Source organism: Diadema antillarum, unplaced genomic scaffold (genome assembly GCF_040938485.1).
Source record: "Diadema antillarum isolate AM-2024a unplaced genomic scaffold, OU_Dant_1.0 seq00000690_RagTag, whole genome shotgun sequence".
Taxonomy (NCBI): Eukaryota; Metazoa; Echinodermata; class Echinoidea; order Diadematoida; family Diadematidae; genus Diadema; species Diadema antillarum.
Genome location: NW_027271595.1, coordinates 502,642 through 522,571, shown reverse-complemented (window position 1 = coordinate 522,571; position 19,930 = coordinate 502,642). Strand labels below are relative to the sequence as shown.

Here is a 19,930-nt window from a genome sequence, read left to right as displayed (position 1 = left end):
TCATTTTTCTCCGGTTGGTTGACGTACTGTACGTACGTACGAGAAAAGGAAAACATTTGCAACACATTCGCTCACGTTCTATGACACACTACTACCGGGTGGATTGGGGAACCGTGGAATTGACCAAAGTCATGCAATGAAATCTACGAAAAAACTAGCATAGCCACGGCCATTCTAACTTTAGAGGAGTTCATTCTGTATCCTTGTAAATATATTTATTTGAACTCGAAGAAACTTTTCACAAAACATGTCAACTCCGGCGAGAAGGCGGTTAATGAGAGATTTCAAGAGGTGAGTATCGTTGCGAAACTCGGGCCATTTTGGCATGACAATGGATATTTTCATACGCTGTGTGTGTAGTGTACAGCCTATCGCCTAACGACAGAACGATGCACTGACTTTCAACATAGACCTAGCTGATGATAGACAGCATTCAACATAACAGTTTGCTAGGCATTTATTAGAATCTAGGAAGACAAGGAACTTCATGTGTTTCGAAATGTTTTCTGCAGTGTTTGGTGAATTATTAGTTCACATTTTAAGTGATCATTGAATACTTGAAAGCTGAACTTCTTGGATCTATTCTCAGTATGCCCACAACCACGACAATAGTAGAAAAATCCAAAAATCTTCAGGATTGAAGGAGGCAGATAAACAGAAGAAGAAAGAGATTGAATTGTTGATGAGTATTGTGATGCATGATGCTTGTTATGGATATACAGCCGTTGGTCTACATAGGTAAAATTAGACTACAGTGATGCTTTACACTACTAGTACTAGAACTATATCAGTATATTGCACTGATTTACTGTAACTTGTAATTTATTGTAGAGCAGTGAGACAGGCGTTTTCACATCAGCCCGATGTATGAAATAGCGCGCTATTTTCTGACGTGGGAAATAGGAAAATATCTCGAGCTTGGATTTTTATCGGGCTGATGTGAAAACACCTTAAGAGTACACAAACAAATACTAAATAGCACAAAGACAACAGGCGCAGGCCTGCAATAGAAAAGATCTCACATTCTCATATTTATTTACAGCCCTGTCACTGTACAAAAGTCGAGGCAGTTGGTGCTGCCCATGGCGTCTTGTTGGGCCAATGAATAATAGAATACGCATATGGACAAGCCCAAACCAAGGCCAAGGGTGTTTGAATTTAGTTTATGGTCGACATGAATCATTGTGAATCAGTGAATATGATAAACATGGTCAACACTACAGTAGAACCCCTCTAAAAAGCAAGCCACCCATAATTCAACCATTGTAATCCTGTCCAAAATTTGACTGCCTGCTACATAAAACCTACGCTTTTGCATGCTGTCAGATTTTGGCACAGGATTTCGAAACTTGGTGCAGGTCTTTTTTTTTTACGTCAAAATGACCCTGTTTTATGTAAAGCAAGCCGCCCATAATTTGACCGCAATGCCATCTAAAATTCGACTGGCTGCTACATGTAAAAACCTATGTCTTTTGCATGTGGTCGAATTTTGGCACAGGAGGTCGAACCTTTAAATTGGACAATTTGCTTTAAAAAAAAAAAAAAAAAAAAGACCGCTATGGGGAAGTGTTTGAAGTGAGAATGACCACTGCAAAGATGCGAGTGTGTTTTGCGTGACCGCCCGAAGTTGTTTTGACTACGGTAGACCGTTCTGTGCCTTGGTGTAATGGAATATCTTTACCATTTCCTTGTTCAACAGATATGTACATGTAGGTACCCTTTTATGTAGATCTTTTTTAGTCTACACACTGATCAAGACAAAAAGCGTTCAGGGATTCCTTACAAGGCTTATATGGGGTTACATGTATGCATTTGTAAAATAAACTGCATTTGTTTATTTTATTCACATGAGCAAAGCAGAGCATAACATAGCTAAACACAGCCCTTTCGCTGCACAGCAAGTCACAACAGGATTGTACCAATCGCCATCAAAATACGCAAGGATACTTGTCTGGCGCTTCGCCAGGCGCGCAGTATCTGGTCTGCCTAGGTGTAATACAGGGGAGTCTAAAAAATTTTACCACACCAACTGGCATGTATACGCGTAATAAAAGATTTTGTGACTCTAAGTGTTGCAGAACATTTCCCATGATTGGCCTGGATGAAGAAAGATAGCACAGGCTGTTAGCCAAGGAATCTGGGCTACATGTATTTGAATAGAGACTTTTATAAAGGTATTACTGTACTGGTCTAGATCAGGAATATTCCTAAGTGATAAGTAGTGTATAGCAGATTTGGCATCATACAATGTAGTTGTTCAATAATGTAATAGCAAACACAGATCCATGTTGCATAGGATCCAAGTGCATGTCAGTGTTAGTACCCTGCTCAAACCATGAAATTTTGTTTTATAGTGAAGTACCAAGAACATGGAGGTAGAAAGCAGAGTATGACTATGTGTATGGTCGTTTCTGACACAAGGGCTGTTTGAAATCTGGATTCCAATGAATAAATCTGAAATTCTCTACCTGCGTCATTTAAACAAGTCCATTTCTTCCCGTGTCCTGAGCTACACTGTAGGTGCCCTAAATTGCAGCCCTGATGACTCATGAACAAGTTGCTTTCTCACCTTTTTATCCTGTACAGAGCACTTGGGCAAGTTTTTGGCAGAGTTGTCTTTGTGAATTTATGTCCTAAAGAAGGTGTTTAATGATGATGATGATGATGATGATAATGAAAATAATAAATATACAGCTGTAATTACTGTAAAAGTGGATATTTTTGCGTAAGTAACTTTTCATGCTCGGCCAGGTAAGATGATTTTTGCATGTTTTTAATTCCATGGAATGAGAACATTATGAATGGAACACATTCATGACATGCAAAAAACATTCACATGCTGTTATATTTGTGCTACTGTAGCTTCCTAATCTGGTAGTGTGAAATGGGCCAAAATGTCCACTTGTATCAGTATTTTGCACCAAATCCACTCTGTATAGTGCTCAAGGCACATATACAGAGCAAAATTTAGACAAAAACAAATCTTTTAAAGCAAGTTTCAAATACTCCACATAAAACTTCCTAATCTTTTGCCCTCTTCCTGACAGACTACAAGAAGACCCACCTGCAGGTGTGAGTGGTGCTCCGTCAGAAAACAACATCATGCTATGGAATGCTGTTATATTTGGGTAAGCATTCTCTCTCCATTGGACTGTGAAGGACTTCACTTTATATGCCACTGTGTTCCAGACATTAGATCTTGATAGGAAGTCCTTACTATTTAGTGTCGGTACATGTATGTCGAGCAAGGCAGTTAGATAGTGTCTTGCTGAAAACATTTACATGGGTAATATGTTGATACTGCCATAGATGTTTTTGTTTTTGTTTTTTTACAGGAAAACATTTTAAAGAAGGGTGTTCCATTGTTTGAGTGTATTTAAGCTATATTCAGGGTCCAGAATGAGATCTACAGATCAATGACATTGAACTTACATTATATGAGTGTGGACATGACGGAAGTCATACCAAGATATTCGTTGTTACTGAGCAATGTATTGGAAACTTGTCTAAAAAATGTTGAATTTAAGACATCTTCAAAGAAAGATTTTTTTTAAGGGGGTGTTTGTATTCATAAAAAGATTGTGATCGACAGTAATAGAACAACATCCAAAAAAAAAAAAAGAGATTTAATTTAGAATTATATTTGACTATAGTTATTCCAGCAGAAATTAAAAGGAACAAGTGGATCATTCATGGTGTTAAGACTTTGTACATTGTGATGTTTAGTCCTGTATTGAATTCAGTACACATCTAAATTCTGATGGGCCATGATGTCTCTGAGGAAAGAAACATGCAAGACCAACCACAATGAATTGATGGTTCCTTGTATGAGACACAAAATGTGATGATTTCATCTGATTTTTTGTTTGCTGACCACACGGCTGCTTTCATCTGTTACCTACATGAGGGTTTAACACTGGAAACATTGTCTCTGAGTGTTATTTACTTATTGACAGTAGCGCATTCTGTTTATTTTTTTGCTGTTTTAACCTATGTATTACTGTACGTATGTATGCTGTAGTTAGATTACTTTATACTGCTGTACCATTGTATCTCAAGGATGCATTTGTTCGATTGTGCTAGTCATTTTAGAATCAAGAATGATGAAACATAGCTTGTGTGATTGTTATGCTCGTGGCACTTCTGTTGTCAGCTTGTGGTAACAAAATTTTTGTCTACCTTTTTACCCACAGGCCACATGATACCCCCTTTGAAGATGGTAAGTTTTATAAAGTTAAATACATTGAGTGGTAGCATGTTTCTTTGTACACCTAAAAAACAAACACAAACACAAATAAAGCAACACAAAACACAAATAAAACAAATAAGATGTCAGTGAAAAGTACATTAAAAAGTAGACAGTGATTAGTAAGCAAAGGAACTTCTTGTATATAACTTTTTAGTCTTTTCTGTGTCTTTGTTTAGCTTGTTTGTGTGTGTGTGTGTGTGTGTGTGTGTGTGTGTGTGTGTGTGTGTGTGTGGTGTTATTTATTTGTTTCAGCTGTCTCTTTTCTGGACTTTATTCTGCACTGTACGGTGTAGTTAAAAGGTATTGTGTGTATCTAATGTGCTGAGTACTTACAGTATTGTCTGTTGGAGAGGTTAAGTTGCATGCCATATGTTGGTTAATGTGTCTCACTTCCCTTCTTGTTACTGTTGTTTCGGTCTATGATCTGCCATTCTAAGTGCTTCCGTTACTAGTTCAGATAGGCACTGTACTTTCTTTGACATTGCTTGGTTCAAAGCCTGTCAAGGATGCAAGCCATAATTAGGCAGGTTCATCATTAAAGGGGAATTTACCCCAAACATATTGTGGATTTAGTGCATGCAGGAGTAGTAGTGGAATACATCTGTGAAGTTGGAAAAAACCAGACAATCCTTTGAAAAGTTGTGAAATGTTTTTGAATCCAAGTGCTGCCACCCCCCCCCCCCAATATGATGGCAACAAAAATTGGTAAATTATTGAAGTAGTGGACCAATATTTAGAAAATATAGTGAAAATTCCACAAACGTTCATTTCTAATGAAAGGCATGTAAATATTCTCTCAACTGGTCGTAGACACATATTTATGATAGTAGTATTACCACTGCCTTCTGCTGACTTGTAAGTCAAGTGATCTTTCATTATGCTCAAAAAATGAAAATGAAGTCTCTTTATTATATCATGTACTTTGCTGTTATGCTTTTATTCTACCACCACTTGACACCAGGAACTCTCCTCTTTTTACAGGAAAGCCCCTTTCCAAAACTTTAAAAATTCACACACTTTCCACTGATAGTTTTCCATTCACTGAATCCTCATATTCATATTTTTGTAGTAAATTCCCTTTAAGCTGCACCAGTGCTAAAAGGTTAACTTTTCCCTTCTGACAGCCAAGCAAGAGAGCCATCACTTGTCAAGTTGTGGTTTACATAAGATAAGAATGACTTGGCGGCCCCCTATTCAATAAAGAGCAATTGGCATCATCCGGGAACATGGGACACTGTCACACACTGTTCCAACTAGGCAAGCATTCTTTTACCACTGAGCCTGCATGCTGTCCTCTTTTTTTTTATTACACATGTTTAATGATTATTCTCATACCGAAAGTGTGTTTATCAAAGTGTTCTAAGAATATAGAATGTACTTGTGTGTACTTGTTTATCTTGGATATACCGTGAATAGCGATGTAAAATTAACTGCACTTTTTCCCCTCAGAAACAGGTCAAAATTAAAAAGTGTGGTTTATACACCATTGCAGCCAATACCTAATGTATGTTTGCATGACAGAGAACAAGCCCTTCTTTTCTACAGTATTTTGTTCATTTTCTCTTACTCAGTCATACCAACACTGAATGTTGGTGAAATAATTTCCTGTTCACTAGGCATTCTACCGTACAGTGTACATACTCCTTTTTTGTAATGGCATAAAAATCAACACATTTTCTGCGCCAAACATTTCACTCAAATTCATCCAACATGTTGGCACTATCTCCACCCATTGCATAGCAGTATCTGCGCTCGTCGGCATGCTATCATCCCCCCCCCCCCCCCCCCATGGCTGAAAATGGGGAATACACTGTTATTTACAGTATGTAAAAAGAACTGTTGTCATTTCTTATCAAATATTTGTTGTAATTGTAAGAAATCAACTACCATGGTATATATGATTTCAAACTGAGATAACCTAATTGTCAAATATTTTCAGTCTTGAGTTTATTCCCTTGTTCATTTTGTTGTTATTTTCTTAGGCTGTGTAACTAACACTACTTTCACTATCACTACTTATAGTACATTGTTATTTTGATCCTAATTCTTTTAATATACCACAAGTACCATATAACCTACAGTGTACACTTGTATTTGTACATTTGCAGTGCGATCATATGATGATACATTTCAGCCTTGCTTGCTTCCCTGAATGACCCAATTATGGCAGCAACTCAAGGAAAGAGTGTTTTGCATTCTTGTTTTCTTTTCATTTAAGTTTATTATGCATTAAAGGTTTGGTACAGTACTGGTGGAGATGAGAATTGGGCTTACTTTTTTCGAGATACCAAGAAAATCAATTATGAAATAGTACATGTAGCATACCACTTTAAGAGGAATTCAAAGTTTATTTGATGAAAATCGGGTTTGGAATAACTGAAACATCCAAAAACAAAGTAAAACAAAGCAATCATAATAAAGTGTGGGTCCCACACTTTAATAATAGAATTGCTCTGTTTTGGATATCTCGGCCATTTCAAAACCAATTTTCATCAAATAAACGTTGAATTCCTCATGGAATTACATGTTCTTTCATATTTCATAAGAGGTTTCTCATTATCTCACCAAAAAATGTTAGAAACCTGAAATTAGGTCTCAACCAAAACTAAACGATCCCTTTAATGGTAAAATATGTCAGTTCCCTCCAGTTCAGAATAACTATTATCCTGGAATAGCCACAAAAATTTTTCCATCAAGCGCTGCAAAACCCATCTATTAGTATATGTGATCTTACATCTCTGGATCAGTTTTATGACTGCGCACATTAGCTAAAGGTACAGTTGTATCTGTGAATGGTGATGTGTTAGTCTAGCTTGGGGTTTAATAGTGCACCTACATTGTACATCTTTACTGTGACACAAACACACCTCAGATATGATATTAATGTAATTATAAGCAATTACTTTTTTTTTCATGTACAGTGTACATGAAGGTTCGCTACTATAGAAAAATACCTATGCTTGTAATACTAAGTGAATGTCTGCACAATGTATACATGTGTATATTTATGTGCAATGCACATCGCGCCCACGTACAACAATTAAGTGATTAACCATTGTAATTTCATCAGTATAAAGGTGTCTGATTAATGGGTCTGCTCTTGTTAAAAACACAAAACAAGAAAAATTATCAATCATATTTACATCATGGAGGGAAGGTCATCTCATAAGCTGCTGGTGTGATGTCCTTGAGTGGCCTTTCTGTGCAGATTCGACAGAGCATTTAGGCTAATGCGGCAAAGTGCTGGGTGAACTGTTCCACCATCTACGAGCCTGTGCTGTAGACACAGTCATACAATGAGCATTGTATTTGTAGGCAAGGTAGCACTATTAATTAATTGTACATAGCTGCTGCTGTTGTATGCATGAATTTAGTGTAAGATCTGTAATTGTGACCAGGGATGCATTGTGTGTTACATGACAACCACATGATGACAGACAACACTGACATCGCCCATTCGTTTGAAAATATACAGTGTACATATAGATGTACGTACTATTAAAAGACCAATTATGTTCTCAATGATAGCCAACATTACTCACTTCGGAGTGCAAAGGAACAGTAGTACAAATGTTAGGTTCTGCTTGCTGCAGTCCTTTCTTTCATACTCTGGCATGGTATATTTGTTTTGCATCAGTAGCACACTAGACTGCTGTTACACTGCTTGCAGTATTTTGTACTGTTTTGTATTTGTGTTTTTGCCAAGAATACTGCAATTTTTGTGGAAAGTACCTTTTCCCCGTGTATTATATTTACTACAGTACATGTGTCTGTTGCAGGAACAGTTAAAACACTGGGTTTTTTGCACCAAAATACCCCTTGTCAGCCCTCAGAATATTACAATACTGTCTGTGAGGTTGGCATCACTGACTGTATCTGCCAGGATTCCATCATGTTCACATAGAAAGCTTCAATACAGTTCAACCTCGATTATCTGGCCTCCTTTTATCCGGAAATCTCTATTGTCTGGACGCATTCACGCAGTGAAGGACTTTTTTTTTTTCATCCAAAAATTGAGAAAAAACAGTGACTTTAAACTCAATTGATATTTTTACAAAACTTACATCAATTCCCTACAATATTCCCGACAGAAGTAACATAAATTCACACCACATTATCGTCGTAAAAGTAAGGGACTACAATTTTTGCGCAGACTAGCATAGATTACACCACCGTTGCGGGGTACGCTACCTGCCTAGCTGCCAGTGCACTGGGACGGCATCTTGGACGGCAGCTATTATATACACTAACATTGTGTCTCCCATATCCGGCCAATTCGCTTTTCCAGATGAGCGCCGGTCCCGACATGGCCGGATAATCGAGGTTGAACTGTATACCAAAGACGCATACAGTAGGTTCTCATGACATGTCTTTCTCAGTAGTATTGATGACTATGATCACGAGATGTGAAAGTGTACAAATTTGTCACAATGACAATCTTAAGAGTTTCATTTCATTTGATGTTGTTATCCAAATAATTTATGAATTGTAATGTAAATTTGTTCTGCATAGAAACTTCAAGAGACAACCTTGATATATCCTTTTGACTACGAGATACTTTTAATGCAGGACATTCATTTTCACGTATTTCGCTCTATTTTATTGAATTAAAAAACCCACTAAATATGTAAATGCCTTTACAATCTTACATGTATCTGCACATTCTTAATGACAAGACAATTGTGCAGCGCGAATTCAAGAAACTGTGAATATATGGTTTTTAGTTGCTATGCACAAAAGATAAATCACACAAAAATATCGACATTTACAGTACTTACAACACACATTAGTTTCCCATTATGGCACACTTGATACCACTGAAAAATTATGACTTCTACTATTTGTGATGCAATGTAGTAAATAAATTTGTGTGTGATCAAAATATTCATATTGTAGTTTTAGTTTGTGGCCAAGTACAACTTTCTTTTTTTTTCTTGTGTGTGTATTCACTTTGAACAGTGCATCTGATGTCTTTATTTTTGTGACTCTGATGTTTAATATGAGAAAGTGTGTCAACAATTCTGAACTGATTCCGTCAAACAAAAAGAGAAGAAATGCTCACCCAAAAATTCTTTCATGTAGTAGGTCTCAATAGACAATACACTTATGTTCATGTAAAGAAACTACCAGAAGTTGTATTTCAGGGCCTTTTGTATTGAATATCTTGCTCATCCCATTTACACAGTTTAGCTATCTAGAGACCAGATATAAATTCATGGTAATATGATTTTTTTTTTTCCCCGGAGACACTACCAGTGGGTATGACAATTGTGACACTATTGTATAATGGGGCTGGTAAATATTGAAAGAAAGAAAGCAAAATCCACAAACCTTGGCCATCATACACCATTGTGTCCACTACACCCACACCAGTATTAAAGTTTGGCTGTCTTCTTGTAGCAGTGTAGGTTATACAGGAGGGGAGGGGTGTATTTTCTTGTCAGCCACAACATATCGTTGTAGATACCACACGTAGTACATGCTTGCTACTGAAAAATCACATGCAAGAACAAAGGAATGGGGATGTCATGCTTGACTGTCATATCCTGTACTAGTCCACTAGGGGTGTACACAAAAGGGCAAAATGCAGAAACTACTGAAAACAAGTCCTCTTTATTCACAGAGAGTAGTTGCACTGTGTGGAATAATAGTTCTATATTATTTCCTGTTGGTCATGTGAATGATATCATGGGAGATTTACAACTTGCCTTTGCTACTACAACCTGTGTCTGCTTGATGTCATATTACGGCTGGTTTTGTTACTGTAGTGTACGTACAGTAGGTTCGTTTACCCCGTTTGAAGTGTTTAGTGTCATGTTTTCCCCCAATATTTTGCATCAAACTACAGAAGGGGGTTTTGGATTCATTTCCGAAGGCTAGCCAAATGGTTTTGTTTCAGAATTTCTCTCCCCACCTCCACCCTCTCTTTTGTCTTACCCACAGGCCTATTAAAGGGATCCATAAAGCATATTAGTATCTGTTTGCTGTTAGTTGTCACAAATGTTAGTTTACTTGGACAACTCTGATTGTTTGACAATTATCTTTCCAACCATAAGTCCACTTGTGACCACTCTTGGGTCACTTAATCCACATTTTGATGTTATAGTACTACCCAGGTCACATGCCACTTTGAGGTCAGAAGTCACTCAGATTCACAGGCTAAACTATAGGGGCCTACTTGCCAAACTCTCTCTCTCTCTCTCTCTCTCTCTCTCTCTCTCTCTCTCTTGCTCTGTGTTTATTATACTCATTGATGGTACACATGAAATTGATAGCAAGGTTTCAGATTTCCAAACAGGTTCTGAATACTTTTTTGTTGTTGTTCTTTATTCCCCCTATTTTATGATGGTACAGTTATGAATTCTTACTTCCTGCATTTATGCTGTGCAGCTCTACTGTAACGTAAAAATATAAATCTCACATGAATTGATTGCGTACAAAAGTCTTTGTTATTAGAGACACAGTCACGTCCTCATGCCAACATATGGTATAGTGATGTCCATTGTTGTATTACATCTCTCTCCCCAAGATTGTGTGTATGTGCGGAGAGTTCACCCATATTCCAAAGGGATTCTCTTGTAAACACAATACAGGAAAGGTACATTGTACAGGCTGTCACAGCACAGTAGCATGTGTAATTGATGGCCCTGCTCATGGGGTTTTCTGATATATGCATACAGCTGTAGAGTTCACTGTGAGATCAATTCCAGCAGTTGGAAGGACTGTAAGGATACATTCAGAGCTTTCTGCAGGTATTATCTTATCGAATCATAGTTACTAGTGGAATGTTATGAGCTGGCCAAGGCTGTGCATTCATTTTACACCTTCTACCATGTCCACAATTTCCAGACCTGCTGAAAAAAAGTGGATATTATGACTCCTGTCTAGCAATCAGGAGGTCATCAGTTTGAATGCTACTTGCGTATGAAAGCCCATTAATTTTTTCATGGCTACCACTCAACCACTGAAAAAATCTAAGTTAAATTAACATCGATGAAGGGATATTTGTCAGTCAGTTGCAATAAAAAACAACTCAAAGCAAGAATAGTTAATTTGAATAATTGCACAGTACCTGCTGCAGAATCAGTAATGGCTATAGGGCAGAAGCTCAGTACCTAGTGTACAGTATTTAGTAGATGTAGTACCTGTTTAATGAGGAAGTCGTGGGATAGAATCTTTAACTAAGTAAAAACTGTGTATGCCCATGACTTTTATCATGTTATTTTCTCAAACACGAATAATAGGTGGTTATCGACCTCGACAAAGGGCAATTTGTCAATCAGTTGCAATGCTCAGGGAAGATTGATAAGAAGAAAAGACAATTTCTTTGAAACTATAATTGACTCCACAAAATCTGCAAGGATACATGATGTATACTCCAGTGTATTCATTGACTTTTTTTTTCAAAAGTATGTTGACCTCATTACATACATATTGTGGTGTACGTGTTGTCCAGATTGACAGTTCATTGTTAAAAATGTGTGACACCAAGTCCAGATCAATAGCCATTCCTCAAAATGTGAGAAACTTTTAAAATGCCTCAGTGCAATCTGCATGTTGATATCTTTCATTCAAATTTCTTCAGAAGTACATTCACCATGTTGCATAATCCCTATTTGAGAATAGAATTCATGTTTTATGATATACGATATATGATTATGATACGACATGTTAATTTCCCATCCTTTTCTGTGTTTGTATGCTTCTCTGCCATTAGGTACTTTCAAGCTGACCATTGAATTCACGGAAGAGTATCCGAACAAGCCCCCTACAGTACGCTTTATATCAAAGATGTTTCATCCCAATGGTGAGTTGGCATTTCAATAGAAGTACAGTTCTGAGTGGCAATTGCGCCTTATCATATAATGTAGATATATCAAGTGTGAGGGACACTTCTGTAACTTAGCACAAGTATGTTTGTGTTTTTACGTTCAGAGGAAATTTGTGTTACGTTCAGAGGAAATTTGTGTTACGTTTTTTTAAAAGAAATCATGAACACATAGCTTTTGTATTCAAACCTCAAACTGTTTTTGAGAACATTTGTGGCCTGTATGAGTAGTATCTGCTTGAATGATTTTGTCAGAGGAAGTTATTCACCAAAACATTAATGCAATTGCATGGTAAGTTAATGGACAAGATTATCATGTGAAGAACCCGTACACCCATCCATATTAGGCATGCATTCTCATGTTGTTATTGCTCTAGTGAGGATTTTGGTGAGACTCCAGTTTTGTTACTTGCTGTGCCTTCTATTGTAATACAGCTAGAGCTCTGCTGTATACGAAACTAGACGGTTTATAGTAGGCATCGTCAAACATATTCATACTTCTGTATGGCCATATTTTATAGACATTTCTGATGAACGTTTCCAAGGGATTTTCAAAGCAAAATTAGAAGTGAGTAGCAGTCATGGATCAAAATTAAAAGAAAGTACTGCAGAACAGAGTTTTAGTGTTTTCTGTCTTTCGGCAACATTATAGCATTCTATGTCGGAGTCAGATTTTTTTTCCCCCATGAAGGCAGGAACTGGGACAGCTGCTGTAACCTTGTCACAAACTAATTTTTCTCCTCTACAGTATATGCTGACGGAGGTATCTGTCTGGACATCCTTCAGAACAGGTGGAGTCCGACATACGACGTCTCTGCTATCCTCACCTCAATACAGGTAAATTCTGAAAGTCTATGGCTCCCATTCACAAAGGTGGTCTGTATCAACTACCCAGTTTGAATTAAGTCTGTGGACTAGATTAAGAGAGAAATAGGCATTCCTTGCGCATGTATGTGCTAGCTTTGCTTTTCTCATTGGAGGTCTGTTGAGGTATATTATGTGTCATGCACATGTATGCAGTTAAGATATACTGTAAAAGTGGATATTTTCGCGCAACTTAATTTTTCACGCTTGTCCGGGTGAGAAGATTTTCGCGTGTTTTTTATTCCGCGGAATCAAGACATCAACCACTGGAACGTATGGCATGCATAAATATTTGCGTACTTTTATTTTCGCGCTAGTTTCTGGTTTGCGCGAAATGCGCGAAAATTTCAACACCGCGAAAATTTCCACTTTTACAGTAGTGTTATCTATAGAATAGGTGTAAAAATTCTACCTTTGTGAATTCCGGCCTGAAAGTCTATGGCCTGCATTCACAGAGGAAGTTTGAATCAAATCTCTTGTTTGAATTTAGTCCATGGACTGTAAAACAAAGCATGAAATTATTTTGCCTTTTAATGCATGCACATATCAGCACACATCCAGTCTTTATGATGCTTGTTGGCATTCGTGATGATGTCACAAGCATTTTAAATACATTCAAAATTTGCATACCCTATGGACCAGCTGCAAACCTATTTCAACATTCAAGTTCATAGAATGTTTATGTCAGATGATTGATTTGTGCAAAACTGTTTGTACATCCTGTATGTCTACACATGACAATGTGCAGATGAAATGAAATGACTTCCATTCCTTACAAGTCCTCCACATTTAAAAATGCAAAGCTCCATTTCTCAACTTTCCACATTTATCAAAGCATGCTGATAAAATCCTGATGTAATGATACCTGTACACAAAACATCATGACAGTTTGTTTCACTCACTTTAAAAGCTATTTTTACCTAGTAATCTGTAATGTTAATGGACATCTTTTTAAGTTGGATTCAATTTTACTGAAATCTTGAACTGCAAATATGAATATTTCAGTTCAGATGTACACATGTATGCATCAACATAGAAGAATATTTCCATGAATTGAAATGATGGCTTCATACATGTATAACATGTGTCCGTTGATTCCAGATATTCACTCTGTTCTCCTCCACTATTGTCTTCCCCTTACCTTTCCTTTTCCAATGAATTGTCTCTCCTGCAGTCGTTACTCGATGAACCCAACCCCAACAGTCCTGCCAACAGCCAAGCTGCGCAGCTGTACCAGGAGAATCGTCGCGAGTACGAGAAGAAGGTGTCCGCCATCGTGGAACAAAGCTGGATCGACTCTTTATGATACTTGGGAGGAGGGGGAGTTCACACTTGGAGAAGGAACACAAGAAAGCACCCGCACCTACCCCAGTCTGAACACAGCTACAAATCACAATGCATAGTAACACCCATCTCATACCAAACATCAGTATTTTCCTCTCGAAAATTCTTCACCCGTCATATCCACGCTGGTTTATAGTGGTAAAGATCCTTCATTGCAGCATTGTGCAAAAGCTTAACCTCATTCAGAGGGATGCATATTTCAATAGTTTTCTTTGTTTTATTGAAGTTGTGTAAAACTGCCACTTGTGGATGCTACACTTTCTCTCTCTGTTGTTTTGTTTGTTTGTTTGTGTGCATGATACCTTATCATGAATGAGGGCGGTGTTTGTTGACTCTTGCCGACCTTGTTAATCTCAGATCAATGTGCCATGTATAGTTAAATGCATGGCATTTGCAGTCAAGGTGCTGTTTGCTCCTCAATACACGGCATGTCATTTTTGTCAACACACTATTGTGATATCTCTGTAAATGAATGTCATGCCAAAGATTTTCTCCTCATTGTTAACGAGGATAAGTTCAGGGGAACTAATATGCTGAAAACCTCCCAAAACCAAACCACCCCAAAAAGCAGAATGCTCCGTGCGATCATTTATTTTTTTCTTTTAGTCTACATGCAGTATCTTTTCAGGCCACACTCAGTTTTGATAATCTGTGTTGATTTAACAGATAACTCCTAAATGTCTTGACAAGATATTTGATAAGCTCCTCACTAGCCATACACATACCCCAAACCTCGAGGTACAATTTTTTTATCTGGTCATACCTTCAAAAAGCTCCAGGCTCATGGGAACATCAGTGTATATTTATCAGGTTTTTGCTCAGTAAGCATTAGTGCATGCTACCGTGCAGATGCTTTGATAGCAGATCACCAAGCAGGATGGTGTACGAGTTTGGGCAGCGTTGCTAAAGCTTTTGGACTGTGTTGTCATTAACAAAACTTTGTAGCTACAACATTTGCTAGGCTGTGTCATACTTGCCTGCATCAGTTTTGCTCTCAAATCTAATGTGAAACGAAGCATTTTACGTCATGGTGTAGATAAATCTGTACATTCTTCTCGATAGATGAATTTGAGATACAACAGGATATAAACATGTACGTATGTAAATTGAAACTTACAGACTGAGAAAATGATGCTAGAAAGACGTTTAGAAAATTTTGGTGACATACATCTCTCTTGCACTTGTGATGGTTGCTGTAAGTACAGCACACCTCAAGATTTTGTGTCTTGTATATTTTATATTCAATTTTTTTTCTCTCTCTCATGAGGAGTTTGGGGAGAAGGAAGAAGGGATGAAATAAGAATTTTCAGCTCGCTTCCATCATGTTTAGGGCATAACTGTAAATCATGGTTTTGGTTTGCCGAGTGCATGGAATGATAATTGTGGTTTTTTGCATGATTCTACTTTTTTTCTTTTCTTTATCGTTCATTTACTTTATTCTTGTATTTTCTTTTTTGAATGCTGCATTACAGTTTGAAATGATCAGCACACAAATTTAAAGAAGACACCATACTGTGTTTACTTAGGAAGGATTAACTGCTGCACAGTACCACTTTGATGTTGGCAACGGCTGCCAGTAAACTCAACTTTTGAGAGGAAAGAATTAATACTCCATGAAAATATCACATTATCCTACATTCTACCCAGTCCAAAGTCAAATCTTTGGATGGCAGCACAAATGAGACAATGTACCCAGTTTATGGCTTTCTTGTCCATTTACTGTAAAAGTGGATATTTTTTTGCGCGACTAATTTTTCGCGCTTGGACGGGTGAGAAGAGTTTCGCGTGTTTTTAATTCCACGGAATCAAGACACCAAGTACAGGAACATACAGCAAGCAAAAATATTCGAGTGCTTTTATTTTCGCGCTAGTTTGTGGTTGCGCGAAATGTGCGAAAATTTCAACACCGCGAAAATGTCCACTTTTACAGTACTGGCAATGTAGTATACTGTGTTGGTCATGACGTGATGCAGATCATAAGTAGTGGCCTCTGGAATATTTGTGGTAATGTCCTTAATGGAGAGGGAACATGGAACAAAATAGGAGGGTTTATGCAAGGGAAGAGAAAGTGTTTCTATTGAAACATATCACATTTAGTCAATGTTTAGTAATGGGCCATTTTTGACACTTAAGCCCAGATGCTGTTACAGTTTTTGCGTGATATTTTTTGTTTGTGTGGTGGAATGGACGACTACACGTGCAGCAGTTTTACACTTCTGAAGCAACATGTTGAAACAACTTTTTTTTTTAAAATAGAGGAAAAATCGTGTTAGGTTGTTGTTTATTCTCTCTTGCTTTGTGGAGAAGCTACATTTATCAATGTCAGTATTGTACTGCAATTTGCCTGTGGCATGACAGAACATATCTCAACCGTATGATATGATGTGTGGGGGAAGAAGAGAAGGAAGAATGATTTTGTAGAAATGTGTTTTTCCTTGTTGTGAAGTGTAATTCATGGCATAAGGGTGGAAGACTAGTAGGCGATGACTGCCAGTCGGGACCACATTTTTGCATTCGTGACTGATTGGAGTTCATGTTGCAACCAGACATGCTACATCTCTAGGTTGCCGTGTACATTTGTGCATGTGCTTGTATGGATTTTACTTCCGTAAAGCAACCAATTGCAGAACAAAGTCAATACACGCACAAAACAATATTCCACACACGTGCATGCTCACAAAACTTTGTGACAGTTACTCGATTTTGCATTCATCTTGCATACATTATTTTTCATGTGCAGATATCCTGTATCGTTTTATATGATTGGTATCTTACTACTGATGTATTTGACTTAGAAAGTTACACAGCTACCGTATACTTCATTTTCCTGCACTTGTGCTTGTGTGTTACTAAACAGTGTGTGTGTGTCAGACACTATTGTGAACCTTAAAGACTGTGTCCAGTCAATCAAATATGTCAGTTGATAGAACAGTGATGGGGTTTCTGTTGGAACAATGTGACAAGGATACTGGGAAATCCAGTCATAGAATGAATGGAATCTTTCAGACACAAATCCATGGAAAGGGTTGGGGTAGGTGACTATTACAAAAGACAGAAGTTGTGTTTGTTTACTTGCTCATACGTACAATACATGCATGAGTCTTGTTGATCTAATAGCATTAACATTTTAGGGTAGGAGGAGACATCAATCATAGATCTCAACAACATTTGATGTACAAGTAGTGTTTGATATTGTTGGTAGTATTATGTGTGAAGTGTCTGTCAACTTGGGCAGCCTTCTTGAGTGGAGGCTGTAAAATGATAGATTATTACCCTTTCCACTTTGCAAAAGTTTGATAGAAAGCCAAGGAAAGATTCTAGTGGTGACTTTTAACTCTTCAGCTTGTGCAAGGTGTAACCACGAGAAAGCATCCACTTCACCATTCTGTCGCTTCGTCCGAGGATTTTCTGCAGCGAAGTATAGACAGTAATGGTAATTCTGGTCTTTGCAGATCCAGTCTCGTCCGTTCCTCACGGCGGACAGGGTTGTGCTACTCTTGGGCTTCAGTACAGTGTATCTACACAATGTGTGCTGATACGAGTGAGTGTGAGGCCTCGGTACTGTAAAGCGTGTGGTCTGTGCCACTGTGCACACATGATTGCAGTGTTCAGATGATGCTGAGTGCACAGTACATTGGTTAATAGCAGGAGGGAGGACCATACCACTCACGTCCGCACTGAGTAGAGTAGTCCTTTGCCATGTGATAACTCAACCTTGGAACCAGCACACAGCACTGTTATCTGTGTATTCATCAGAGCCATTGTGCTGCTACTAGATGCTTATGAAAAGCTTTACATTTTTTTATTATCAATATGCAGCATAAGATTAGCATTGGGGAGAACAGTCTTTTATAGTGGATGCACTTTGTGGCAAATTCATTTGCTTTTTGTTTCCTATTTCCTTTTTTTCTGCTTCTTCTTTTGTCAGAAATGTCTATGATATCGGTGCGGATGTCAATCATATCTGAACACATAACTTGATTATGTGCTTTGTGATCACCAGTGGGATGATGTTGATGTTCATGTTTCTCGTAGCAATCGTGTTTGAAGAGAGTAAGGACAGACTTTTTATATTGTATATTGCAGAGAGAGCATACTTTGTAATTTGGTTTCGTAAGTGCATTGTATATGCCTTAAACTTATCGATTTGACTGCATATGTGTCGATGGTCATATTTTGTTAGCGTATGCTCTATATTAAACAGATGTATACACATTTGATGTATATCATTACACTGAAACAGTGTTTATTAGTTTTGACCTCTAGTGTATGTCACAGTTATATAAGATAATTGTATTTTTTCCCCCCTCAAAAGGATGAAGGGGAGTGGAACAATTGTATAAAGATTTCAGCCCACATTGTCCATAAAATGAGAGAGGGAGAGAGAAAGAGACGAGACTAAACTTGCATATTTGTATTTATGACACTGGCCACTTGTATAGGTAGATAAAATTACTAGGCCAGGAGTCTGCTTCTTTAATAAAAATGTTTCTTTCAAAATATTTCTGGGTGTGCATTCGACATGTTTCATTTCATTGTTGCACGATTACCTGATCTTGAGGATAATGTTGTGTGTGTGTGTGTGTGTGTGTGTGTGTGTGTGTGTGTGTGTGTGTGTGTGTGTGTGTGTGTGTGTGTGTGTGTGTGTGTGTGTGTGTGTGTGTGTGTGTGTGTGTGTGTGTGTGTGTGTGTGTGTGTGTGTGTGTGTGTGTGTGTGTGTGTGTGTGTGTGTGTGAGATATTCATGTCTGTACATGGAAAAAATTCTGTGTGTGAATGTGCATGCATGTGTGTGTGTCTGTGTTTGTGCATTGCGCCATTGTATCCCGGGTATGCATTGTTGCCTTGTACACGTATATACTCTCTACTGGCCACATTTTTATACTGTTTACGTTTGTTTGTTTGTTTGTTTGTTTGTTTGTTTTTCTGTGGTATACTTGTCCATCATGTATACTTGTAAACACTAAAGATTAATGACCCTGGGAATCAATTTCCATTGTGCGGCAAGAGATATTTTCTTGCTGCATTTTAAAAGAGTTCGTTGCAAGGTAGAAGTAATTAAATTAAACACTTGTAGACTTATCTTTTACATATACAAGAATCACACCGACTGTAACGTGAAGGACAATTCCGAATTGGCTTGACTGTGTCTGGACTCCAAAGCCAAAGCCACTTGTCGCAATACCTTTGGCATACCTCACCTACTTTTTCAGCATTACTATGGTGGGTAGTTAGAAAATTAGGTTAAACGAATAACATGTCCGTTAAAAGCTCAGAATGATGCCCCAGTCACATATAAACACGGATGCTTAAGGATTTACACGGTGATCCCGGGACGTTCGGGGAGATCCGGGATTTTGGTATGACTGTACTCACAGTATCAACACAGCAGCTACAAGGATAAGGCCGGAAGAGCGCGGCGTCTACACGGATCAGCACGGCAGCTACACGGCAGCCACACGGACCACCGCGGATTGCTCTGCCAACACGGCAATCCCTGGATGACGCTGGATGTTTTTGACCTCCAGAAGTTGCCGTGTTGGCCTCCCGGCGTCAACACGGATCTCTCCCCGGATCAGATCCGGGGTGGTCCGGGGTGATCCGGGATGTCTATTGACTGGGGCATCAAGTTAAATGGAGAAATTC

General features: G+C 38.1%; 1 protein-coding gene across 1 annotated transcript; it reads left to right on the top strand.

Moving 5' to 3' along the window:
* The first annotated feature begins 96 nt into the window (after window positions 1–96).
* LOC139737371 (ubiquitin-conjugating enzyme E2 A) lies at window positions 97–15,600 on the top strand. Its single transcript, XM_071648047.1, has 6 exons — window positions 97–291; window positions 3,048–3,128; window positions 4,194–4,219; window positions 11,967–12,056; window positions 12,826–12,914; window positions 14,116–15,600. The coding sequence occupies exons 1-6, from the start codon at window positions 248–250 to the stop codon at window positions 14,245–14,247; spliced, it is 462 nt and encodes a 153-aa protein (XP_071504148.1). The 5' UTR covers window positions 97–247; the 3' UTR covers window positions 14,248–15,600.
* The last annotated feature ends 4,330 nt before the right edge of the window (window positions 15,601–19,930 follow it).

Coding starts and splice junctions, on each gene's coding strand:
- LOC139737371 (XM_071648047.1), top strand. CDS start 248: ATGTCAACTCCGGCGAGAAGGCGGTTAATGAGAGATTTCAAGAG. Junction 4,220..11,966: donor TGATACCCCCTTTGAAGATG/GTAAGTTTTATA, acceptor CTCTGCCATTAG/GTACTTTCAAGCTGACCATT. Junction 12,057..12,825: donor AAAGATGTTTCATCCCAATG/GTGAGTTGGCAT, acceptor TCTCCTCTACAG/TATATGCTGACGGAGGTATC.